Raw genomic sequence first — 26769 nt, 5'->3', positions numbered from 1 at the left:
ACTGGGCTTGATGGACCTTCTGTCTGTCCCAGTACAGTAACACGTATGTACTTATGTAATGGAACCCTGTGCGGGAGTGTGCTTAAGAGAGACTTGCCATTTCCTATGCACTCCATCACAGGAGCTCTCTTTCATTGATTTAAGAGGTCTAGCTCAAGAGAGAGGATGAAGCTCAACCAACAGAGAAAAAAACTACAGAACAGAGACAAGCTGGGAAAGGCCCATAGAAAAAGAGCCTCCAGGACTGACCTCAAGATTGCAACAACCTACTGCCTTCCCAGAGAGAGGGTTGTCAGGTTCATAAGGAGAGGGTTGTAAAGGACCTACAGAGAGGTTTGCAGCTCTGTCTATTGCAAGGAAGGGCAAGGTAAAGGTTGTACCTTGCCAGAGCTAAAAGGGACCAGACACCCTTTTGATGGTTAACCATGATCCAGAAAAGCTAGTGAGGAAGAAAGGTGTCTTTACATACGACCTTCGATTACATGAATAAATCTTTTTGTTTGCTTCTGACTTGTTGCCTGGCTGTATGTTAAAGGCCCAAGCGCATGCACATGTTACCACAGCAACTCGCATGGGGGGGGGGGGGGGTTGCATCTCTCACGTGGTGGGAAGGGATCTGAAGGAAGACCAGTGGACCACTCCTCCAAGAAGCTCCCTGGCTCCTTATCAGAATCCCAGGAGTGCTTTGACTCAGATTTATAGAAGTCGTCAGTTGGTGAAATTTTTGCTTGTCTCACACTAATATGGTGAGGCCTCCTACCAGGTTGAAACACAGAGGATTCCCAGCAGTGCAGCCAACACTGAGCGCATCATAAAATCTTGTTTATTATGGACAAAGGCATATTGAAAAAAGTGTTCCAACTCACCAGGGGCGTAGCCAGATAGCCAATTTTGGGTGGGCCTGAGCCCAAGGTGGGTGGGCATGGAATTTCCTCCCCCACCCCAGTACCCCTCCAGTTTGCTCTTCTCTCCACCCCTCCCTGCCCACAAACCCTAAATATTAAATACTTCAGCTGGTGGAGTCCCTAAACTCTGCCAGCTGAAGATTTCCTTCTACTACTCGAGCAGCCAGCACTCTTCCAAATGGCAGCCGGCAGCACTTGCCTCAAACTGATGCTGCTGTCAGCAGGCCATGCATGCTCAGTGCTTTTGCATGTGTGAAAACTGAGCATGTGCAGAAGGGCTGGTCTTAGCGTCAGCTCAAGGCAAGTCCTGCTGGCTGACATTTGGAAGAGCGCTGGCTGCCCAAGGACAGAAAATCTTCAGCTGGCAAGGTTTGGGAATACCCACCAACCATAGCAAGAGTGTCACAATTTTGGGTGGGCCTCAGTCCAAAGTGGGTGGGCCCTGGCCCACCCAGGCCCACCTGTGGCTACGCCACTGCAACTCACCAGAGCTTTGTCTTACCTTTCTGAAAAAGAATTTCTGCTTCCAAATCAAGTTCATTCATTGAAGACATTCTACAGAGCGTCAGTGCATTATTTAAAAGTCTGAGAGCCGGTAACCAGTGAGATGAATCCTGTGTCTCCAAAGTGCAGGATGCTTTATGTGCTAGTGCATTTCCTGGTTTGAGAAAAATATGCAAGTTTTGAAAAGTTGCTGTACTGAATAAATAAAAAACAATTTCATAGAGTAATTTGCATGTTAACAGTATTCTGTAATTGTTATCTTGTGCAAAATCAGTGCAGATTCCTAAGTAGTACGACCTCATGCATCGAAGTTTGAAGCACGCATGACTAGGAATATAAAGCCAGGGGCTTCTAACTTTCCTTTTTTAAATTTATGACACAGCAAGGATGTGTTTTCATTTGAAACAAAATGGGACATTTTAACTCAATGTCCTGTTTCATTTTGATTTTTTTTTAAAATGAAACAAAACAAGAAAAAAATGAAATTTAATTAATTTTCCATTTATTTTATTTTAAAAACACAGGCTGACTCCAGCTGAATTTTTTATTATTAGTTACATTTGTACCCCGCAGTGGCGTACCAAGGGGGGGCGGTGGGGGCGGTCTGCCCCAGGTGCACACTGCTGGGGGGGGGGGGTGATGCGCCTATTGGCTGAGTCCGTTCGTTCCCTCCCTGCTGCTCCCTCTGTGTGGAACAGGTTACTTCCTATTCCGGGGCAGAGGGAGCAGCAGGGAGGGAACGAGTGGACTCAGCCAACAGGCGCGCGGCACCCCCCCCCCCCCCCCCAGCAGGTAAAAATGCACAAGGGGGGGGAGAGAGAGTGTAATTTTGCCGGTGGGGGGTGTAATTTTGCCGGTGGGGGGGGGGCTGTGCTGCACCCGGGGAGGGGGGCGCATCAGCGATCCGCCCCGGGTGTCAGACAGCCTAGGAATTCCACTGGTACCCCATGCTTTCCCACTCATGGCAGGCTCAATGCGGCTTACATATACAGGTACTTATTTGCACCTGGGGCAATGGAGGGTTAAGTGACTTGCCCAGAGACACAAGGAGCTGCCTGTGCCTGAAGTGGGAATCGAACTCAGTTCCTCAGGACCAGAGTCCACAACCCTAACCACTAGGCCACTCCTCCACTGTTGCTACTATTTGAGATTCCATTAGCAACATTCCATGTAGAAGTCGGCCCTTGCAGATCACCAATATGGCCGCGCAGGCTTCTACATGGAATGTTGCTAGTGGAATAGCAACATTCCATGTAGAATCTCCAATAGTAGCAACATTCCATGTAGAATCTCCAATAGTATCTATTTTATTTTTGTTACATTTGTACCCTGCGCTTTCCCACTCATGGCAGGCTCAGTGCGGCTTACATGGGGCAATGGAGGGTTAAGTGACTTGCCCAGAGTCACAAGGAGCTGCCTGTGCCTGAAGTGGGAATCGAACTCAGTTCCTCAGGACTAGAGTCCACCACCCTAACCACTAGGCCACTCCTCCACAAACAAAACATACATAAACAAGAATAGGAAAATCTCCTGGATCCTCCCCCAGTGTTTCCTCTAGCTCTTTTTACCTACTGCTCTCTCTTCTCAGAGCAAATGCAATCGCTGGTCTTTTCTGCTCACCAGTGTGAACTGGTTGATCTAGGCTAGTTCTATTGTTAATTTTTGTTATATACAATGGTACCAGTGTAGACCACACTAAGACTGCTGGAAGAGTTGCCAACTAGCTCCAGATTCGCCCGACAAGTTTCAGCCAGTCCTGGCCTTACCCCATTGTGGTTCTGATTTCCCCATTGGATTCCCTAAGAGAAGCTAGGCTACAAGTCCCTGCGTGCATTGGGGTAAGCCCGGCACTGGATCGACCCTGTCAGCCAGTGAGTGATCAACAGCAGCAGGAGAACAAACCGACTGTCCTTTGACAAAGCACATGAGCGGAACAGGCACCTGTCGGGACTGTGAGGAGTCCTAGGATTACGAAGGACATATATACAGATAAGTGTTTGTTATCGCCACTGCAGTAAATGAAAAAATTCCGATTGTGAGCATATTGGCCACACTTATGGACAAATGGATGTTTCAAGTTTGATACGAAAGAAGTAAAAAGGACACTATAAGCACAATAAGCACTGTAAAAAAAAAGGGATAAAAAATTGACACGGAGGTCAGGGGTTGTCTATGGTTATGCTTGTCACATGAGCAAGGCACATCTTATTAATAAGAATATTTTTGCCTTTGTGACTGTATGAGACCCCCCTCCCCCCCCCCTTTATCACAGCGATACTGTGACCAATCAATTTATATTCTACCATTTTGTTGTGGAGTATATTTCTAGGATAAGCAGCATAAAATGTATTGTACTGTTTTGGGATCTTGCCAGGTTCTTGTAACCTGGATTGGCCACTGTTGGAAACAGGATGCTGGGCTTGATGAACCTTCCATCTGCCCCAGTATGGCAACACTTATGTACTTATATACTTAACAGAATTTCAGAGCTTCTTTCAGATAGTTGACCCATTTCTAAAGGATAATATATGGTTTTTTTTTAATTTGGAGTTTACTCATAGGATATATTTTTCAATAATTATCAAGACTAACGTAAAATTATTTTAACACTTTATAACTTTTCACTTGTATTTCATAATTTACAATAACTGTATATTAAAAGTTCTTACCAATTCGTAGTTTAACTTTGGCTAATATACTGATGTCTGGTAAGTAGATGTTTCTCAAAGGCAGTAATGGACTTGTATGTACACTATCTTCTAAATGTTGCTCAACATCTTGCCCAAAACTAAGAAGCTAAAAAGGATATACAAAGGTATGACAACAAAATATATTCAGCCACTGAAACTTATTTTTCATATAAATTAGTACAATTGAAAATGTGTCTTAATGTTGTACCTCAACACATAGTGTATATAGGAAGATAGCAATCTTACTTAAGCACACTCCCTCACAGCGTCGCTTTAAGAGGCCTAGGCCTAGGCCTGGGAACCTTAGCCAGGAGAACACGGTTCAGTCAGGGCAGGGCCGTGCCAAAACGGTAAGCGAGGTAAGCACGGCAGGAGGGCGCCGTCCTCTGGGGGGCGCCCCGCTGCACCATGCTTACCTCGCCCTCCCACTCCCATGTCCCAACTGCCCGCCCTCCCCCCCAACAAGATCCCTTTTAAATTTACCTCCGTCCAGCAGCGAAGGCACAGCATCAGTGAAGGAGGCGGCGCTCCCGACGTCTCTACTAGTCTTCCCTTCGCTCAGTGTTCCGCTTTCTTCTGACGTCAAGGGAATGACGTCAGAAGAAGGCAGGACATTGAGCGAAGGGAAGACTAGTAGAGACGTCGGGAGCGCCGCCTCCTTCACTGACGCTGCGCCTTCGCTGCCGGACGGAGGTAAATTTAAAAGGGATCTTGTGGGGGAAGAAGAGGGCGGGCAGTTGGGACATGGGAGCGGGAGGGCAGGGGAGAGAGAAGCGTGGATGGGAGGGAAGCGATCATTTTCACGGGGGGGTGGGAGCACACGTACGCCAACTGTTCGTCTGCGGGGGGGGGTGCTGGGGGTGCCAACTGATCTTCTGCAGGGGGGCGCCACAGACCCTTGGCACGGCCCTGAGTCAGGGGAAATAAAAGCTTAGGACTGGGGAAATACAGAGAAGTTCAAAGTAGGAAGTAGTGGGCCTGCAGAGTACTCCTAGGAAACGTTTTTTACCTTGCAAAGTCTGTGCTCTGGTATTCTGTTCTATTCTACAGGATGTGGCAAAAAAGTAACCCCCTAGAGATTTTTTTGCTGTTTTGTCAGCAACCACTTGGAATTTCACATGAAATTTTACAGCTTTACTATCTACGTTTATATGCTGAGTGGAATGAGATTATCTTTAAACATGACGAAGTTACAGTCTTCTTAGCTTGACCACCCAGCGATTTTCGAGCGTTCAAAAATGTTTGCACTGTAAAACTATCATTATTCTAAAAAAGAAATGGGGTACCAACTTACTGTTAATGGTGTCACAGTGACATAGACTTTTGTCTGGGAAGCTATCACAAGCTCCACCCAAAGCCTCAAACAATTGCTGCAGATGGTCTGACACGGCCTGCCATGGGCGCCAATCAATAACGCTGTCAAGAACTTCCCAAAGCAACTGAAGGCCTGTGTTAAAGCTGGGAGGTGGACACTTTGAGCATTCACAGTGACTGCAAAATTCTGACACACGGAGGGGGGCATTTTCAGCATGACATCTAAGTCCAAATTGAGACGTTTTGCTGAAAACATCTCAAACCAACATCTAGCATACAGACATAATCAAACCAGAAAAACATCTAAATTTCTGGTTCAACTATTGCTTGGAGCTAGACATTTTCAGGCTCAACTCTTCCATCTATAAAGACCATTAAAAAAAATAATTCCAGGGAAAAACGTAGAAAAAAAAGCCATAGGGAAGTCTGTCTGGCAGCATCCCTAATGAACTGGTCACACAGACATCCCAGCAGAGCAAAGGGGCAGCCTAGTAGTCAGTGCAATGGACTTCACATAAAGGAACCCAGGTACAAATCCCACCTAAACTCTTTCATATTGTGTGGTGAGCCCGCCAGGAACAGAGAGAAGCTACTGTACCTAAATGTCAAACACTACAATAGCCCTCAGGCTTACAGGTCACTTATATATTTAGGTACAGGAGGTATTTCTATGTTCCAGGAGGGCTCACATATTTGTACTGAAATGAAAGAGCTATAGTGGGAATTGAACCTGGGTCCCATTGACCAATGTCTGCTGTACTGACCACTAGCTTGCTGGTTCCTTAGGTATGGCCATAATATCTGGAACCGTCATACAGCCTGGTATCTACTGTCATTGTCATCTTTGGAGGGGGGTAGGAGGGGAGCCAGTGACCACTGGAGGATTAAGGGGGGACCATGCCTTCATCCCTCCAGTGGTCAGCTGGTCAGTTAGGAAACCTTTTTCTGACTTAGTCGAGACTGAAACAGTTCTACATAAAAATGTAGGGTCCAATATTCAGGCTGCGATGGTGAATATTTTGCGTTATTTCCAGATATTCAAAGCTGGGACCTGTTCGGGCTTCGGTTTTGAGTATCCAGTCATTTTTAAGCTGGCTAACAAATATCCACTTAAGTCAATATTCCTCACTTAAGTGGCCATGGGTTACCATGCAAAAATAGGATATTTATGAGGTAAATCTAGCCACTTAAGGGCTGAATGTCAGCACTTAATTGGCAAGTGCTGACTCTGCCCAGCCAGTGCTGAATATTAGCAGCTAGCCTCACTAAGAAATGTAACCAGTCAGCAAACAGATAAATTGATTTGCATATCAGGCCTGTATTTCTTTTCTGCTCTGGACGTTTTTCTTCTGTTACATTGTCGCAGAAAAATGCTATGTTATGCATTAGATTATTTTAAATACTCTAGGTTAAGATATAGTCAGCATTTACTTACCTGCTTATTGATCAATTTGTTTGCTTGAATTAGTAAATTTAACTGATCCTTTTCAGAATATTTATGGTCTTTGCCATCCTTTAATCCTGTGACCATTATGTCAGCCAGTAAAGTCTGAGCCTGAACAAGTGTTAACGAAGCCTCAGGAGAAATGAGATGCCTTTTCTCCAGCAAATGGATGATCTCCTATTTGTGAATATAAAAAACGTTATTGTTTTAAATAAGGATGAGAAACAGAACAGTGAACAGGACAAATTTCCAGTTCCCACTAAGTCATAAGTACATACGTAATGCCACACTGGGAAAAGACCAAGGGTCCATCGAGCCCAGCATCCTGTCCACGACAGCGGCCAATCCAGGCCAAGGGCACCTGGCAAGCTTCCCAAACGTACAAACATTCTATACATGTTATTCCCGGAATTGTGGATTTTTCCCATGTCCATTTAGTAGCGGTTTATGGACTTGTCCTTTAGGAAACCGTCTAACCCCCTTTTAAACTCTGCCAAGCTAACCGCCTTCACCACGTTCTCCGGCAACGAATTCCAGAGTTTAATTACGCGTCGGGTGATAGATATTTGACAGAGCTACCCGAGAAGTAGAAAAAACAAAGTTGCTTATCTGTAATAAATGTCCTCCATAAACAGCAGGATAATTCAGCCACACAAGTGACATTATCAATGGTGTCAACATAGCTCTCTAAGGGACCCTTTAATAAAACTGCGTGTCTATGCACGCGCCAAAATGGAGTTACTGCAAGGCTACCATGTGGCTCTTGCGGTAATTTCATTTTTGGTGTGCATCTAATATGCATGGCCAAAAAATAATTTTTATTTCTGCCACGCGTATCAGACACGCACCAAGTGGCGTTTGGTGTGTGTAGGTCATTACCGCTCGGTTACCGCGTGAGACTTTAATGCTAGGTCAATGGCTGGTGGTAAGGTCTCAGACCCAAAGTGGACGCACGGCAATTTTCATTTTGCCTTTTTTTACAGGTGCACTGAAAAGTAATTCTGCGCGCGCCCAAAACCTTCACCTACACTACCACAGGCCATTTTTCAGCACACCTCAGTAAAAGGACCCCTCAGTCCCCAATGCTCAGAAGCAAACACAGGCGCTAAAGGCCATTAGCGCCAGACTAGCACCTGTATTACTGAGCGCAGAATGCTCAGAGATTCTAGCATGGGAAACAAGCACGCCGAGGATTAGTGAAAATAGCATGGTAATATAGTCAAATGGATGTTAATGAGGTCATTTCCTTTTTTTTTAACATAATTTTTATTAAGTCAGAGAAGGGTACAGGAACAAAAACAATTAGTGAATCTCGGGTACTGTTAACATACAGCAATATACAAGACAGGCCAATTCAAAACCTAGCTTGACCAAGTATATGTACACTTCTCCTCCGACCTTTTTCCCTAATGTCCCCCCTGCATTCCCCCTCCCTCTAACATACCCCTCACCCTCACCCCCACCTGTTTCCCCGCCAACATCCCTTTCCCTCCACCCCACCCTAGGTCTCCGCAGTACCTTTCACCCCATAGAGATTGGCATACCTTTGCCATAACTCTCGATATGCCTTGTGACGGCAGGCCCCTGGACAGAATGCCTGCATAAACACCCAACGCACCATTTCTTTCATCATAGCATGCCATTGAGACATAGATGGAGGGGTTGAGTCTGCCTATACGCCCATACACGTAAGATGCATTTTTTAACCAGCAAAGCGGTCAGGGGCAGATTTCATTATGTATTTGGGGCAGGTATCTAGTTTACAGTGAGTGCTGGAGAACCTGCTGATCGCCCGTGCAACTGTATCGACGGTGAGGAGGGCAAACTTTAATCTGAGGAAAGGGGGAGTGGGAGGAGTAGACTCTTGAACAACACTAGTAGGCGACGTAGATTAGGAACAATCTCTTTATTTAAATATACACTCGACTCAACACAGCCGTGTTTCGGCGCTACAGACGCCTTCTTCAGGAGTCTTGTGATATATAGATATATTAAGCTCAAAAAGAATGATGCAGGAAAAACAGCTCAGCGTATTCGATTACACTTCACGCTGAGCTGTTTTTCCTGCATCGGCAGTGGATTACAATTGTAGCAGAAGCCTTGCTTTCATTCTTTTTGAGCTTAATATTCATATATCTATATATCACAAGACTCCTGAAGAAGGCGTCTGTAGCGCTGAAACACGGCTGTGTTGAGTCGAGTGTGTATTTGAATAAAGAGATTGTTCCTAACCTACGTCGCCTACTAGTGTTGTTCAAGAGCCTACTCCTCCTACTCCCCCTTTCCTCAGATTCTACTTTTCGTAGGAATTTGTGTACCACCACCCTCATGGTGGTTTGGCTTGCTTGGAGGGCAAAATTTAACCAGGTTCTGTCAGCCGGGTATTCTCCAGTGGTTAGGTCCAACTCGTTAAGGAAGTTTTCGATGTCAGTGTTGTCCTGAGGTAGCGTGTTGCGTAGGTTTACAATTTTTTCATTGAAATACTTAGCAAGTTCATCTGCAGATGGGATGTCTGTATTCGATGTAGTGACCAGGTTGGTGTCTAGGAGTTTGTTCACGAGTTGGTATAATTTCTTCGAGTCTTTGTAATCTGTCCCTATTTTAGTTTTATAGTATGATCTTTTGGTCTGTCTTATAGCGTATTTGTACTTTCTTTGTGATTGTTTCCATGTGTTGAGTGTGTGTTCATCTTTTATTTTTTTCCATGCTCGTTCAAGTTTTCTGATTGTGTTTTTAGCTTTTCCAGTTCATCGTTGAACTATGGTATCGAGTTATGCTTACATGAAGATCTTGTTCTTAAGGGTGCTATTTCATCTAGTATGCATTTGCATCTTTTATCCCATTCCATGAGGTAGTGTATGGAGTCTGTTTGTGCTGTCCATTCATTGTTATATATCTGTTGCCAGAATGTTTTCATGTCTACTTGACCTCTTGTTCTGTAGGATGTGTGTTCTTGTATTTGGTGTACCCCCTTCTTCTGCCAGTGTAGGGATAAGTTTAGTTTGTAGTGATCAGTCCAGGGTGTTTCTGTCCATTTAATATCTGTTATTAATAAGTTCTGGTCTGTTGAAAGTTTGTGTGAGATGAGATCAAGTGTGTGCCCTTTGACGTGGGTTGTTTGCATTTGTGGCCATTTGAGATCCCATAATTGGAGGAATTCCTTACATTCTCGTGCGTTGATTGATATGATTCCTGGCCCGCTGGACCACCTCTAGCATCACAGCTATCGACCCCAAGACCACCTCACACTGAGGAGGGATCACCCCTGACTCTGCAACTTTTGAATCCATTCCATCAGAAGAAAATCTCGTCCCAGAAGCATATCAAACCAGATACCCAGGTATACTAAGCTCTGCAAAGGCATCAAATGACTCTTGGATGGGTTGACGACCTAGCCCAGGGACTCCAAAAACTGTCTTCCTGCTATTAGCCAATTGAGTCAAGGATTCCCCTTTTCCCTAAATAGGCTGCCATTATAGCTAGACATTTTGTGAAAACTCTTGGAGCTGTTGCTAGCCTAAAGGATGGGCTCAGTAGGGATATATTCCTAGATCGTTTCTGTGGCAAGAGTGTATCAAATTATATATGGAGGCATCTTTTACATCCACAAAGCATAGCCATTCACCTTTCAATGCTATGGAAGAATAGTACTCAGCGAATTCAACCTGAACTTTTCTTTCTTGAGGTCTACTATGGGTTGCAGGGTTGAGCTTATTTGCTCATTTCCTGAAGACCATCTATCAGTTCTGATGGTGAGGCACATTCATTTTCTTCTCTGGTGTGCTCTTTTGTATTGTGATGGCAAGTCTGCAAACATTCTGTGCTGTATGAATCACTTTCAGCAGCCTTGTTTGCACAGAAAGATTGATGTTCTATGCTGTGTAATTTCTTGGCTGTGCTGTGATGTTCTCTTTCTGTGCCCCAGTCCATGCTGGATTTGACACCGAGTGCTTTTCTGTTCCTTGTGTACATCAACATCTGTGTCATTTCTGCTCTGCACAGCAATCTCTGTACTCTGCACATTGTGTTTCTTTCAGTGCTTTTGAGGATGTCACAGAGGGTCTTTCACCTGGATAGTCTTCCTGTTAATTGGGGGGGGGGGGGGGGGGGGTGAAAACTCTGTTTGTAACCACATAGTGGGGTTTTATTGTGTGCTCCTGCATCTCTTAGCATGCTTTTTTTCTAAAACTTTCTTTGTATTTGATTTCAGACTCAAGTAGAGTTTGATACAGAAAGAAAATACCGACCAAAAGAAAAAACAAACAATACAGTATAAACAGAAATATATACTTCATTAAGGGCCCCTTTTACACAACAGCGGTACCTATACTGTCACTTTGCCATGCACCAATTTGGCACTACCACCAGGCTAATGCAGAAGCCCAGCGGTCGTGCCTGCCCCCAACGCACACCATTTCCGCTGATGAAAAAGTACTTTTTTTTTAGCACTGGGGGATTACGCATAGGGTTACCATACATCCGGTTTTACCTGGACATGTCCTCTTTTTGAGGGCACTGCCAGGCAACCGGGCGGGTTTTGCCATCCTGCCCTTGTCCAGATTTGCAGACAAACGGGCAGGCTGGGCAGGTGGGCCAGGCTAGGGGTGTCCTATCCTCCTCTCCCCTTACTGTACTGCCCTGGTGGTCTAGTGACCTCTTTGGGACAGGAAAGAGCCCCCCTTTCCTGCCCGGAGTGGCAGCCTCCAGTCACGGCGCCAATTCAAAATGGCTACTGAGAGTTCAAGCAGCGGCCTCACGAGACTTCCACAGAAGTCTTGCAAGGTCACTGCTTGAACTCTCGGTTATTCTATGATGCACGCTAACTAACTTCAATCGCGTGCCTCTGAAAAGGGAGTGTGGCCAGGGGTGTGTTGGGGGTTTTCCAAAAGGTTGCACGCGGATTTACAGAATTCACAAACAGTGTGCCTAAGTTGGGTGACAGCATTTACACCTGCTTCTAGCAGGCGTTAAGTATGGTGCCCAAACGTTAGGCACCAGATCTGTGCCAATTGCTATTCTATAAAGGGCATGCTCTCTTTATAGAGTAGCGCTTAAGGGGGATTCTATATACGACGACTAAAAAAATCTGCACGGAAAATCTTTTCGCCTAAGCATATTCTATAAATGGCACCTAGATTTAGGCACGATATATAGAAATGCTTAATTCATATCCCAGCACCTAAAACTATCTGCGTCCATTTACACCAATAAAAACGTGGCGTAAATCCTGGTGAATAGAGTTAGGCACACAGGGGCGTATTCTATAACTACACATGTAAATTTTGGAACGCCCACAGAATGCCCATTTCCACACCTATAACCATGCGCCTATTTGGGTGCATGCATTAGAAGTTAGGCGCACTGCATTACAGAATATGCTTAGTGAGTTGTGCGTGTAAATTCTAATTATTGCCAATTAGTGCTCATTATTGTTTGTCAAGTGCTGTTATCAACACTGATTGGCTTGTTAAGCTAATTACGTTATGTGCGTTGTTACAGAATACGCTTGGATATTGGCACGGATCTCTAGGTGCACTATACAGAATCCAGGGATTAGCGCTCAATTTTTTTCAGCGCTCAGTTTTCAGCACCATTTTTTAATTCCCTCCTATATGTATAAATAAATAGATATAGATAGATTTCTTTTCTCAAAGACACATTGATCATATAACACATCTCCAGCAACTCCTAAAGGGTAATGCTGCTCATTCACCTCAACCCAGGTAACATCCTAGCACATTTTTCGCATGCTGGTACATTGTGGTCTCAGCCCATGCACCAGGGTCACAGATCATGAGTGTCTGCTACTACCATTTTCAGTCTGAACCCAGTTTGCTATCCACGCAGCAGAATGGAGACCCACTAAATCAGAATCAATGGTGGAGTGATGAAAAAGAAAATCCAAAAGAAACTTTATTTTAAAAGAATCTGAAGGAAAGGGAAATGGGGCTTGATATACCGCCTTTCTGAGGTTTTTGCAACTACAATCAAAGCGGTTTACATATATTCAGGTACTTATTTTGTACCGGGGGCAATGGAGGGTTAAGTGACTTGCCCAGAGTCACAAGGAGCTGCAGGGGGAATTGAACTCAGTTCCCCAGGATCAAAGTCCACTGCACTAACCACTAGGCTACGCCTCCACTCATTCCACCAATAAGAGCCAACCTCATCAGTGATGTCACAATGGCTTGATTGCCCGATACTTGGCTCACTTCTGATATTGTGATGTCATAAGGGAAAGGGAAATGGGACTTGATATACTGCTTTTCTGAGGTTTTTGCAACTACAATCAAAGCGGTTTACATATATTCAGGTACTTATTTTGTACCGGGGGCAATGGAGGGTTAAGTGACTTGCCCAGAGTCACAAGGAGCTGCAGGGGGAATTGAACTCAGTTCCCCAGGATCAAAGTCCACTGCACTAACCACTAGGCTACGCCTCCACTCATTCCACCAATAAGAGCCAACCTCATCAGTGATGTCACAATGGCTTGATTGCCCGATACTTGGCTCACTTCTGATATTGTGATGTCATAAGGGAAAGGGAAATGGGACTTGATATACCGCCTTTCTGAGGTTTTTGCAACTACAATCAAAGTGGTTTACATATATTCAGGTACTTATTTTGTACCAGGGGCAATCCGCCATCAGAAAATGGCCTTTAATGCATGCCACGGTTCAAAATTTGTTCGTTAAAGGGTCGTTATTGGCTCGTTAAAGTTTAGTGCATCAGGCCCTCACTTCTGTGGCTGATTTTACCCTGCTTGTCTATGGAGAAACACTTTTGCCATGATATAACAGCAAAATGATCAAAGCTTTAATCATATTCTCGTACCACCCAATTGTTCGGGGTGCTTCATCAGGGTAGATCATATTAAGGGGGTCTTTTACTAAAGTGCGCTAGCATTTTTAGCGTGCGCTAAACTCTAGCGACACCCATAGGAATACATCTATTTATTTATTTGTTACATTTGTACCCCACATTTTCCCACCTGTTTGCAGGCTCAATGTGGCTTACATAGTACTGAGAAGGCGTTCGCCATTTTGGTTGATAACAAATGCAAAGTTATATTGTGGTCGAATGAGATCGGTGTGTATCAGGCACCAGGGCGGTCGGAGGGAATGAAGACTGTATATTGTCCAGTACGATCATTGGTTATGTGGTATTGCTGGTTGTGGGGAATTACGGTGGCCCAGTGGTAACCTCCTATCTGCAGTCACACACCTTGAGAAATCGTCTGATGCCCTTCTTCGGACGTCCTTCTTTAAGATCAAGTACAACAGCTTGTAACATCAATTTAGCTTGTGTTTCTGTATCACCAAAAGCATCAGCCTCCACTATTGCTTCTGTTATTAAGCTTGAGCAGTCCAAGACGTTCCACTCTATAAAAATACAGAAAATTGGTTTTGTAGTATTGTTTTTTTTAATTTTGCAATATTTGTGTCATCTATGCAGCACTGTTATTTTGCTTAAAATTCACCTAAACTGTGATACTACTACTACAAATCATTTCTATAGCGCTACCAGTCGTACGCAGCGCTTCACAATTGAACATGAAGAACAGACAGTCCCTGCTCAAAAGAGCTTACAATCTAAATCAGGACAGACAGACAGGACAAATAAGGGATAAGGGTAGGACAGACAGATAGGACACATAGGAATGATTCTAAATGGAATGTTGCTACTATTGGAAATTCTGTTGCTACTATTTGAGATTCTACATGGAATGTTAATGTTGCTATTCCACTAGCAACATTCCATGTAGAAGCCTGCCCTTGCAGCTCAGCAACGCGGCCGCGCAGGCTTCTGTTTCTGTGAGTCTGACGTCCTGCATGTACGTGCAGGACGTCAGACTCACAGAAACAGAAGCCTGCGCGGCCGCGTTGCTGATCTGCAAGGGCAAGCTTCTACTACTACTACTACTATAAATCATTTCTATAGCGCTACCAGTCGTACGCAACGCTTCACAACTGAACATGAAGAAAAGACAGTCCCTGCTCAAAAGAGCTTACAATCTGAATCAGGACAGACAAACAGGACAAATAAGGGATAAGGGTAGGACAGACAGAAGGACACATAGGAATGATTCTAAATGGAATGTTGCTACTATTGGAAATTCTGTTGCTACTATTTGAGATTCTACATGGAATGTTAATGTTGCTATTCCACTAGCAACATTCCATGTAGAAGCCTGCCCTTGCAGATCAGCAACGCGGCCGCGCAGGCTTCTGTTTCTGTGAGTCTGACGTGCAGGACGTCAGACTCACAGAAACAGAAGCCTGCGCGGCCGCGTTGCTGATCTGCAAGGGCAAGCTTCTACTACTACTATAAATCATTTCTATAGCGCTACCAGTCGTACGCAACGCTTCACAACTGAACATGAAGAAAAGACAGTCCCTGCTCAAAAGAGCTTACAATCTAAATCAGGACAGACAGACAGGACAAATAAGGGATAAGGGTAGGACAAACAGATAGGACACATAGGGAAAAGGGACTATTGATAAAGTATATGACATCCTGCAGGGTGATAGAATACAAAATATTCACTTAGGGACTGGTAAAATGACTGATTACTAAATAACCATTTTCTATCGAAGATCTCTATATATAAAACGCACCTCCAACATTCTAATGAAGCCTCCATAAGTCCCAACATTCTAAATCTGTGGTGGTGTAGATCAAAGTTTGCCCATGAGTGTTTGCCCTGCCCTCGCCCGTAAGGGAAGGGATGCTACTTTAGCTATCATAAGAGGGGGGGAAAAAAGGGGGGGGCAAAGGGGAAGAGAGGAGTAGGGGGGGGGAAACACACTCACTCTCTCACACTCACTGTGTCTCACATATGCACTCGCACACAGTCATTCTGAAACACACACACTCACTCACAGATACACAACCACACAGACACAATCTCTCTCTGACACACAATCGCACAGTCACTCTCTCTCTCTCACACAGTCACTCTCACACACACACTCACTCAAACATACACACTACGAGGAAAACCTGGCTAGCGCCCTTTTCATTTGTTTCGGAAACGGGCCTTTTTTACTAGTATTCTATATTTTATCCAGTAGAGTCAGAGTCCCTTTTACTAAGCTGCGTAGACACCTATGCACGCCCAACATGCGTCAATTTTGAGTTATCGCCTGACTACCATGTGGCCTTTGTGGTAATTTCATTTTTGACGTAGGTCCGCTACGTATGCTGGAAAATATTTTTATTTTCTGGCGCACGGGTGGTAATCGGCATTTTATGCGCGTACACCATTACCGCCCGGTTACCATGTGAGACTGCTAGGTCAATGGTTGGTGGTAAGGTCTCAGACCCAAAATGGATGCGCGACAATTTTCATTTTGCCGCACGGCCCTTTTCGGCAAAAATTTAAAAAGACATTTTTTTTTACAGGTGTGTTGAAAAATGATTCTGCGCGCGCCCAAAACACGTGTCTACACTACCGCAGGCCATTTTTCAGCGTGCCTTTGTAAAAGGGCCCCTCAGTTTCTAAGAAGGAACATTGCTCCGTCATACGGGGCCTAATTCAGCCCAAAATAGTTTCAGCCACAGGAAACCCCTACATTAATCAAGTCAAAAAGCTGGGTCTTGATTTGTGGGCAGCATGTCATTTTCCAGATGGGGCAGACACTCCTACCATACCTTCTTTATCAGATGGAAGGTCTGCTCTGTTACTCTGTCACAAACAGGAAGGCCAAATCCTCCACTGGAAGACGGCACCAAACAAACAAACAAAAAAAGAGTAGAGCAATAGAACCTCTCGCAGCTGGTGTTCAAAATTGTCTTTATTAGAAATTATAAGAGTGACCCAACACAATTTGTGTTTCGGCCTCACCGGCCTGCATCAGGGGTCTAGGAAACTGTCATCCAATAAATGTTCCTAGTTTGGTCATTAACAGATAAAAACTCTGCACGATCATCACTCCAGGAAGGAGTGGAGGAGTGGCCTAGTGGTTAGGGTGGTGGACTTTGGTCCTGGGGAACTGAGTTCGATTCCCACTTCAGGCACAGGCAGCTCCTTGTGACTCTGGGTAAGTCACTTAACCCTCCATTGCCCCATGTAAGCCGCATTGAGCCTGCCATGAGTGGGAAAGCGCAGGGTACAAATGTAACAAAAATAAAATAGATACTATGTTGCTACTATTGGAGATTCTACATGGAATGTTGCTACTATTTGAGGTTCTGTTGCTACTATTTGAGCTTCTACATGGAATGTTGCTACTATTGGAGATTCTACATGAAATGTTGCTATTCCACTAGCAACATTCCATGTAGAAGGCTGCGCAGGCTTCTGTTTCTGTGAGACTGACGTCCTGCACATACGTGCAGGACATCAGACTCACAGAAGCAGAAGCCTGCGCGGCCACATTGGTGATCTGCAAGGGCCGACTTCTACATGGAATGTTGCTAGTGGAATAGCAACATTCCATGTAGAATCTCAAATAGTAGCAACAATGGAGGAGTGGCCTAGTGGTTAGGGTGGTGGACTTTGGTCTTGGGGAACTGAGTTCGATTCCCGGCACAGGCAGCTCCTTATGACTCTGGGCAAGTCACTTAACTCTCCATTGCCCCATGTAAGCCGCATTGAGCCTGCCATGAGTGGGAAAGCGCGGGGTACAAATGTAACAAAATAAAATATATAGTACACAGCGTAAACTCTGTGCTATTTATCCACAGAGTTTGTGATGTACTATATACTGTAAAAATGCCATTTTTAAAATTTTGTGACCGAAAATAGATGTGCAGCAAAATGAAAATTGGTGCATGTCCATTTTGGGTCTGAGACCTTACCACCAACCATTGACCTAGTGGTAAAGACTCACGTGTTAACCGGGCAGTAATGGTCTATGGTCTTTTATTGCCCGGTAGCGCTGTGCACCAGAAAATAAAAAGTATTTTTCTGGCGAGTGTAGGGGATGCACGTAAAATATGAAATTACCAGCCGAGCCATGCAGTAGCCGAGCAGTAATCCCAAATTGACACATGTTGAAAACAGATCGCTAGAGAGGAGGGGAGGGCAGGGGGAGAGAAGAGATCGCTGGACATGGAGAGAAGGGGAGGGCAGGGAGAGAGAAAAGAGATCGCTGGAGAGGAGGGGAGGGCAGGGGGAGAGAAGAGATCGCTGGACATGGAGAGAAGGGGAGGGCAGGGGGAGAGAAAAGAGATTGCTGGAGAGGAGGGGAGGGCAGGGGAGAGAGGAGAATTGCTGGCCATGGATGGAAGGAGGGGTGGGCAGGGGAGAGAGGAGAATTGCTGGCCATGGATGGATGGAGGAGAGGGCAGGGGGCGAGAAGGGGAGGGCAGGGGGAGAGAAGAGATCACAGGACATGGATGGATGGAGGGGAGGGCAGGGGAGAGAGGAGAATTGCTGGACATGGATAGATGGATGAAGGGGAGGGAAGTCAGGAAGGAGATGCACATGGATGGAGGGGAGGGAAGGGAGGAAAAATGCTGGACATGGATGGAGTGGAGGGCAGGGAAGAGAGGAGAAATGTTGGACAAGGATGGAGAGAAGGAAAGACAACGGAAGGAGATGCACACAGATGGAGTGGAAAGGAGAGAGGAGAAATGATGGTCATGGATGGAGGGGAGGGAAGACAGAGGAAGTAGATGCACATGGATGGAGGGGAGGGGAGGGGAGTGAGGAGAAATGCTGGATATGGATGGAGGAAAAATAGCTGAATTTAAGGGCTGGATGGAATATTTTGAGGGCAGATGTTGAAACTGGAGAAAGGATAGGGACAGGGCTACAGATGGTAGACAGGATGCATAAGGACACAGGAGGATGGTGGACATGGTGAGAGAAAAAATATCAAATGGAATGAAGACACTGCATAAAACAGAAGACACTGGGACCAAAGCGAATAGAAAAACTAAATGATCAGACAACAAAGGTAGAAAAAAGTATTTTATTCAGAATTTATTAATTGGAATATGTCAGCTTTTAGAAATGTGCATCTGTGATGTTTTGCATGTAAGTTTCAATTTTTCTAGTAGTGCTGCATGCTGAGTCTGAGTTCTTGAGGTAACTTTCCAGTTCAGTATTTTGCCTTCATATCTGTTGTGTCATGTGTTTTTCATGTGTGATCAAGATGCAGTATTCTGCTAGCGTCAGTGGCGTACCAAGGGGGGGCGGTTGGGCGGTCCGCCCCAGGTGCACGCCGTGGTGCGCGCCTGTCAGCTGAGTTCGCTGACTTCGCTAACTTCGCTACAGCTCCCTCTGCCCCGGAACAGGTTACTTCCTGTTCCGGCCGGGGCAGAGGGAGCTGCAGCGAAGTTAGCGAACTCAGCGAACTCAGCTGACAGGTGCGCGCTGCGGCACCGCCCCCCCCAGCGACGTGCACCCGGGGGGGTGTCATTTCGCCGGGGGGGGGCACGCGGGGGTGTCATTTCACCGGGGGGGAGCCGCGCTGCACCCGGGGGGGGGGCGCATCGGCGATCCGCCCCGGGTGTCATGCCGGCTAGGATCGCCACTGGCTAGCGTGTAGTATTTGCAGCCCTTTTTGGTTTTTTTGTTTGTTTGTTTCACTAGGTTGTGTACTGGTGTTTTAGAGCCCAGTGTAATTATAGGTTGTAGCTGATTTTTTTTGTCTACATTTTTATTAGTTTATAATCAGTCTTCAGGGTTCTTTCTTTTGGGCCTAGGGACTTGTGTACTATTTTCAATGCTACATTTTTATATGCTCCATGGCTAGTAAAATGGATGTGGCTAATGTGGGGGTGTGGCTACGATGGGAGCAGAGCCATAGATAGTGACCCCGCCCTTAAGGTTGGCACGATATGAGTACCGGCACCTTTCCTCCTACAAAAAAAGCACTGAGAAGAAGAGAGAAAAAAAATCAACAAAGCAAAAACATAAACAAAGGTCTGCTGTGTCACCAGAGCCCCAGACCCCAGGACAGTGGCATACCAAGGGGGGGGCGGTGGGGGCGGTCCGCCCCGGGTGCACGCTGCTGGGGGGTGCCGCGGCACGCACCTGTCAGCTGCGAGTTTGAATCGCTACGCTAAATTATGTCGTTCGCTGCAGCTCCCTCCCTCTGCCCCAGAACAGGTTACTTCCTGTTCCGGGGCAGAGGGAGGGAGCTGCAGCGAACGACAGAATTTAGCGTAGCGAACTCGCAGCTGACAGGCGCGCGCTGTGGCACCCCCCCCCCCAGTGGCGTGCACCCGGGGGGAGGGGGTATCATTTTGCTGGGGGGGGCCGCATCGGCAATCCGCCCCGGGTGTCATCGAGGCTAGGAATGCCACTACCCCAGGATATCACACTACAGTCACCACCAGCTGAGTTCCTTACCTTGTATGGCTCCAATGCCGTGCACTTTTGTTACCAGTATAGTGATTAGTGCGTGACGACATCTTAACCAGAGGTGTATGTTCAAACGGTCTCTGAGTTCTATGTTATAGGGCAAGTGCGAATCATCAGTATCCATATCCTGTGCAGATTTCTAGAAGTAAGGCACAATATTTTATAATGCTGTGGTAGAAAAACAATAACAAAATAACAAGTTCCTTCCTGGATCTGAAACATTTTTTTTTTTATTATAAATTTAAAAAGAAGATAAAACAAATAGACCAGCAAGCAGTATAACTATGGCAATTGCCCAAATCATCATACAGTAACTGCAAAGCCTCTGTGTTAAGTGTTACATAGTAACATAGTAGATGACGGCAGAAAAAGACCTGCACGGTCCATCTAGTCTGCCCAAGATAAACTCATATGTGTATACCTTACTTTGATTTATACCTGTCTTTTCCAGGGCACAGACCGTATGAGTCTGTCCAGCAGTATTTCCCGCCTCCCAACTACAAGTCCCGCCTCCCATCACCGGCTCTGGCACAGACCCCGTATAAGTCTGCCCTCCCCTATCCTAGCCTCTCAACCACCAACCCCTCTTCCCCCCCGCCACCCAATTTCAGCTAAGCTTCTGTGGATCCATTCCTTCTGCACAGGATTCCTTTATGCCTGTGTTAAGTGTTAAGGACATTTCCCAGCATCTGCCCACGAAGTTAACACAGAGAAAACATATTTACCCCACGTTAAAAGCATGACAAATAATGCGGATGTACTTAAGTGGTTAACAATCAAAAGCTAAAAGAAACCAGTAGAAAGAGTAGAATCAGATGATAAAGAGAAGATCAGATGCTGATCATTCATGCCACCCGTGCTCGCCCTATTCATGAGTCCTCATGGAAAAAGATGAGGATGTTTTGGCATAGAATTCTACATTTTTTTTTAATAGTTTTTTATTCGAGTAGTTTCAAAGGTACTCAAGGCTCCTTTAGCTCCCCTGAGGTAGACTGAACCGAGGCACAAGCAGTCAAATTTCAGGACAAATTGGGGAGGGAGGGACCCAGCCACCTGAGTGTAACACTCCCGAGGGGACAAGAAATCCCCGCAGATCTCAGCCACTATCCAGACACTAGCATTGCTCTGGGGCCATGAGAGGAAAAAGTCTGTCTTTTTTTAAGCCAAGGATAAAGGGGAAATAAGGGAATGTTCAAGAACCTGGGTTATTCCACTTTGACCTACTAGGCCGACTGGACTGCACAGGCTTACCATCTACCCCCTGCTGAGAAATACTGATTCTGAAGAGGGGCAGTTATAGGCTCATTTAGGGGGTGCTTTTACTAAGGCGTGTTGAAAAATGGCCTGCGGTACTGTAGACGCGTGCTTTGGGCACACGCAGAATCATTTATTTATTTTTGTTACATTTGTACCCCGCGCTTTCCCACTCATGGCAGGCTCAATGCGGCTTACATATTGTATACAGGTACTTATTTGTACCTGGGGCAATGGAGGGTTAAGTGACTTGCCCAGAGTCACAAGGAGCTGCCTGTGCCTGCAGTGGGAATCGAACCCAGTTCTGCAGGACCAAGGTCCACCACACTAACCACTAGACGACTCCTCCACTAGCAACATTCCATGTAGAAGCCTGCCCTTGCAGCCATGCAGGCTTCTACATGGAATGTTGCTAGTGGAATAGCAACATTCCATGTAGAATCTCCAATAGTAGCAGCATTCCATGTAGAATCTCCAATAGTATCTATTTTATTTTTGTTACATTTGTACCCCGTGCTTTCCCACTCATGGCAGGTGCAATGCAGCTTACATGGGGCAACGTAGGGTTAAGTGACTTGCCCAGAGTCACAAGGAGCTGCCTGTGCCTGAAGTGGGAATCGAACTCAGTTCCTCAGTTCCCCAGGACCAAAGTCCACCACCCTAACCACTAGCGTACCTGTAAAAACTGCGTTTTTTAAATTTTTGCCGAAAATGGACACGCGTCAAAATGAAAATTGTCGCGTGTCCATTTTGGGTCTGAGACCTTACCGCCAGCCATTGATCTAGCGGTAAGTTCTCACACGGTAACTGGGTGGTAATGGTCTATGCGTATAAAATTCCGATTACCACCCATGTGCCAGAAAATCAAAATATTTTCCGGCGCATGTAAAAACTGAAATTACCGCACGGGCCATGCAGTAGCAGGGTGGTAACTCGGAATTGCCGCGCACTGGGTACGCACAGACGCTTATTCAGCTTAGTAAAAGGGCCCCATAGAATTCTAAATCTGCACCTGCTGGCAGGAGTGCATAACCCATTAGTCTGGCCCAGTCTGGAGGGACAATAAGGAAATATGAAATATTCCCCCCCTTGCAGCAAGGCACAATTAAATTTACCACACAAATCACTAATCTGTAGCTTAAGAACTATTTCTATTAGGGTCATTATGTACAAGAAAGGTATTTCAGCATTAAGAGACCTGAACATACAAGCTCTTTCGTTTTTCTGGCTAGCTTCCATGCAGAAGGAGTAACTTGTTTTTGGTTTGGATGCTTTATCTTGAAAATGTCTGCATCCTGGAGAAGATGAATTATGGAGACAGCCACAGCTACACTAGAGACAAAAAATTATTACAGTGAGATACTGATACAATAAATACCAAACGTCATCTTGTCAGAAATCTTTAGACCCAGGACCCAGTAGTCAATGTACCAATATTCAGATATGATATGATTGACAAACATACAATTTTGATAATGAAGGGGGGAGGGGGGGAATATACTGGAAGGAAACATTTTGCAAGAACATTTCAGTTTGACAGAAGGTGGATTAGAGATGGGGATTTTTTGTTTTAATTTTATGAAAGTCCAAATTACAGGGTATTAGATGATATAAAATGTAAAAAAAATAAAAATAAAAAAAAGACAAACATAATGGCATTGCAACTTGACATATCCTTTAAATCCTGAGAATTCGTTTTGACAGCACTAGTCGTAGGAAGCATGAAACTGCCCAAATAAACACCTCCTTGTCATATCACTATGATGTGCTCTATAAATAATGCTGGACTTGCAGAAAACATTGCTCTGAAAAATGTCAGGTTTTTCCTTTTCATCAATCTCAGATGAGACTTTGGTGCTTATTTGTAGTTATGACGCCACCAAAATAATATATGTAGCAGCATCGTTACTTTGTCAGTTTCTGTGCAGACGTTTGTTGACAGGGGAGATTTGGGGAAAAAAAAACAAACACAATATTGCCGTTGAACAGATTTAGAAAGAAGCTTCAGCAGTGCTCTCTTGAAAGCTAAGCTTTTCTGTCTTATATCTACTTAAATATCTTTTCTCCTTGTCTTTGGTGTAGTTTGCCTGCTCACTTTGAGGGTGAGAACGGGTAACGGAGTCATATTGGCAGTGGAGGAAGAATGACCAACTTAGCATTAGCACCTGCAACATTGGGGGTGGGGGAGGACGCCGTACCTCCATGCCGATCCCAAACTGCACCTGTGCGGCTTGGCCAGATTATTAAATGTTAAGCTATTTTTCTATCTGCATTTCCTTTCAGTCTCATTTCCTAGTCACTTGGCTGACCTTGCCTAAATCCAGGGGTGTGCTGGTAAATTTTTTAACAACAGGCTCTTTCTCCGGACGTAGCCAGCTCTGCAGTTGGAAGGGCCAGGGGTGGCCGGGGGGGGGGGGGGGGGGGGGGGGGAGCAACACTTGCCTCTCTCTCCTCCATCCCTTCGTGCGGGCACGCTAGGCATACCTTTGCAGGCAACCAATAAATGGACTGCCACCACTCCCAACGTCTTGCTCTGAGCAGCATGCTGGAACTTCTTTCACATACTCGAGAAGTCCCAGCCTGCTGCCTAGAGCTGGAAACAAGGAGTGGGGAGCAGCAGTAGTCTATTTACTTGGCTGGCGGGGCTCAGCATCCCCACCAGCAAAGTAAAAGAGAATTCAGCAGGGGGCCCAAGCCCACATTTTGGGAGCCAGTTGTTAAAGTAGCCATGGAGGGCCCTACTTTAACAACCGGCTCCCAAAATTCTTAAAAACTTCACAACCGGCTCTTCCGAGCCTGTGAGAGCCTGCTCCAGCACATCACTGCCTAAATCTACCCTAGTACAGACAGAAAAAGAGGCAATGGATAGACGTCACAAAAACAAGCTGACCAAAAGTTCAGAGGTGCTGTGTTATTTATCCAAACAGTAACTCGTGTGTTTTATTAAGTTGTTTCAGTTATTTATTATGCTTTGTGATTTTGTTTCTTACTTATTTATTTGTTACACTTGTATCCCACATTTTCCCACCTATTTGTAGGCTCAAAGTGGCTTACATAGTACCGGAGAGGCGTTTGCCGACTCCGGTGTGAACAAATACAATGTGATGTTGTGGTGAGATAAAGTTCATGTGGTACAGCCACATTAGGAATCGTAAATCGGAAGAGTTGTGTTATGTCCATTATGTGCTTTAGATTTGTTCTGTGGCCAAGGTCAGGCATTTACGTTGGATCGGTAGGGCATGCCTTTTTAAACAGGTTGGTTTTAAGATTTTCCGAAAATTTAAGTGGTGGTACGTCATTTTCAAGGCTTTTGGTAGTGCATTCCACAGTTGTGTGCTTATGTAGGAAAAGCTACATGCATAGACAGATTTATATTTAAGTCCTTTGCAGCTTGGGTAGTGTAGATTTAGATGTGTTCGTGTTGATTCGGATGTGCTTCTGGTTGGTAGGTCAATTAGGTCTGTCATGTATCCAGGGGCTTCACCATAGATAATTTTGTGAACCATGGTGCAGATTTTGAAGGCAATGCGTTCTTTGATTGGGAGCCAGTGTAATTTTTCGCGGAGGGGTTTTGCGCTATCTAATCGCATTTTTCCAAATATAAGCCTAGCTGCCGTGTTTTGTGCAGTCTGAAGTTTCCTTAAGGTTTGTTCTTTGCATCCTGCACAGATTCCATTGCAGTAGTCTACGTGGCTTATTACCATTGATTGTATCAGGTTGCGAAATGTTTCCCTCGGGAAGAATTGTTTCACGTGTTTGAGTTTCCACATCGAGTGGAACATTTTCTTTGTTGTGGATTTCACTTGGCTCTCCAGTGTTAAATTGCAGTCTAATATGACGCCGAGGATTTTCAGGCTGTCTGAGATAGGGAGGGTGTAATCTGGGGTGTCGATGCTTGTGGGGTTGTCCGCGTTGTGTTGGGATGAAAGGATGAGACCATGTGTTTTTTTCTTTATTGAGTTTTAGATGAAATGCATTTTCCCATGAGTCCATGATGTTCAAGCTGAGCTTGATTTCATGTATGATTTTAATTGTGTTGTTTGCTTTTATTAGCTATTATCCTTGATGCAGCCTGAGGGCGAAACGTGGCCACTTCGGGTTACTGTTTGAATAAATAACTCAGCACCTCTGAACTTTTAGCCTGCTTCTTTTGTGATGTGTAAATCTACCTTATACATTAAAGACAAGGAGGGGAAAAACAACTTTCGCCTGACTGGTTGAACTGCTTGGTACTAACACTGGCATTTTTCTGCCACTTTCTGGGTGATATTTACCTGCGAGTGGTTTGATATTTCTGTTGAGCAACAGCTAGAAGTAAAAGTCTCCCCTCAATGGCTATCTCTAACTCTGTGGCAGGCCATTGAGGAATCATACTGTCAGAACACTTCTCCAAACCCGTTAATAGAGCGGTTACTACTGTTTCAGCCTCTGTCAACAAAATACCCTAAAAGAGGAAAAATTGCAGTATTAGATTACATCATTGCAAGGAAAAATGATAATATGAACTCTACCCCTCACAACCTCAGAATTAATAAGTAAGACTACGGCTGCATTTTGATTACAATTTTAATTGAGATTAATTGCATGATTAAAGGTATGTTATTCCCCCCCACCCAGGAAAATGAAATTGACGAGTTTTGCAGCTGCGGCGTTCTACAGCCGAGAGGTTTTTTTTTCGTTTTCTCAATTTAAGGAAGCCATATAGCGCTATATTTATTTATTTGTTACATTTGTATCCCATATTTTCCCCCACTTTTTGCAGGCTCAATGTGGCTTACATAGTACCATAAATGGCATTAGCTGATTCCGGTATGAACAAGGTGATATTGAGGTACATGTATGGTAAAGACCATTGGGGGGAACAGAGAGGAGAGGAAGGATTAAGATATGTACAGTTACGGTCTTTGGTTACGTTATGTCCAGTGGCGTACCAAGGGGGGGCGGTGGGGGTGGTCCGCCCCGGGTGCATGCTCCCTTTGCCCCGGAACAGGTTACTTCCTGTTCTGGGGCAGAGGGAGCATGAAAACGAAGAGCCGGCAGGTGCGTGGCACCCCCCCCCCCCAGCGGCGTGCACCCGGGGGAGGAGGGTTCTTTCGCCAGGGGATCGGGGGTTCTTTCACCGGGGGGGGGCGTCGCGCTGTTCCGGGGGGCGGGGCACATCGGCGATCCGCCCCGGGTGTCAGCCCCCCTAGGAACGCCACTGGTTATGTCACTGGTATCCCTTGCCAGTCAGGATTTCAGGACATATATATATTGGTTAAGCAGCCAGCCACAACACAAGAGATTGATTTGACCCCTGATGCAGGCTTTGGTGCTGAAACACGGCCGTGTCGGGTCGTT

The 26769-nt window shown here is 45.3% G+C and overlaps 1 protein-coding gene across 1 annotated transcript in view; it reads right to left on the bottom strand.

Annotated features, from left to right (window-relative positions):
* LOC115477790 (cilia- and flagella-associated protein 54-like) overlaps positions 1 to 26769 on the bottom strand; it is a 223810-nt gene that overhangs the window by 64127 nt on the left and 132914 nt on the right. Inside the window, exons 31-37 of the mRNA XM_030214872.1 lie at positions 25704 to 25873; positions 22638 to 22761; positions 20164 to 20314; positions 14082 to 14239; positions 6849 to 7034; positions 4079 to 4205; positions 1408 to 1563 (exon numbers count right to left, since the gene is read on the bottom strand). Of these exons, the coding sequence (XP_030070732.1) occupies positions 1408 to 1563; positions 4079 to 4205; positions 6849 to 7034; positions 14082 to 14239; positions 20164 to 20314; positions 22638 to 22761; positions 25704 to 25873 (1072 nt within the window). The remainder of the gene's footprint in view (positions 1 to 1407; positions 1564 to 4078; positions 4206 to 6848; positions 7035 to 14081; positions 14240 to 20163; positions 20315 to 22637; positions 22762 to 25703; positions 25874 to 26769) is intronic.

Source organism: Microcaecilia unicolor, chromosome 9 (genome assembly GCF_901765095.1).
Source record: "Microcaecilia unicolor chromosome 9, aMicUni1.1, whole genome shotgun sequence".
Taxonomy (NCBI): Eukaryota; Metazoa; Chordata; class Amphibia; order Gymnophiona; family Siphonopidae; genus Microcaecilia; species Microcaecilia unicolor.
The sequence above is the reverse complement of the archived record's forward strand: the minus strand, read 5'-3'. Positions and strand labels throughout refer to the sequence as shown.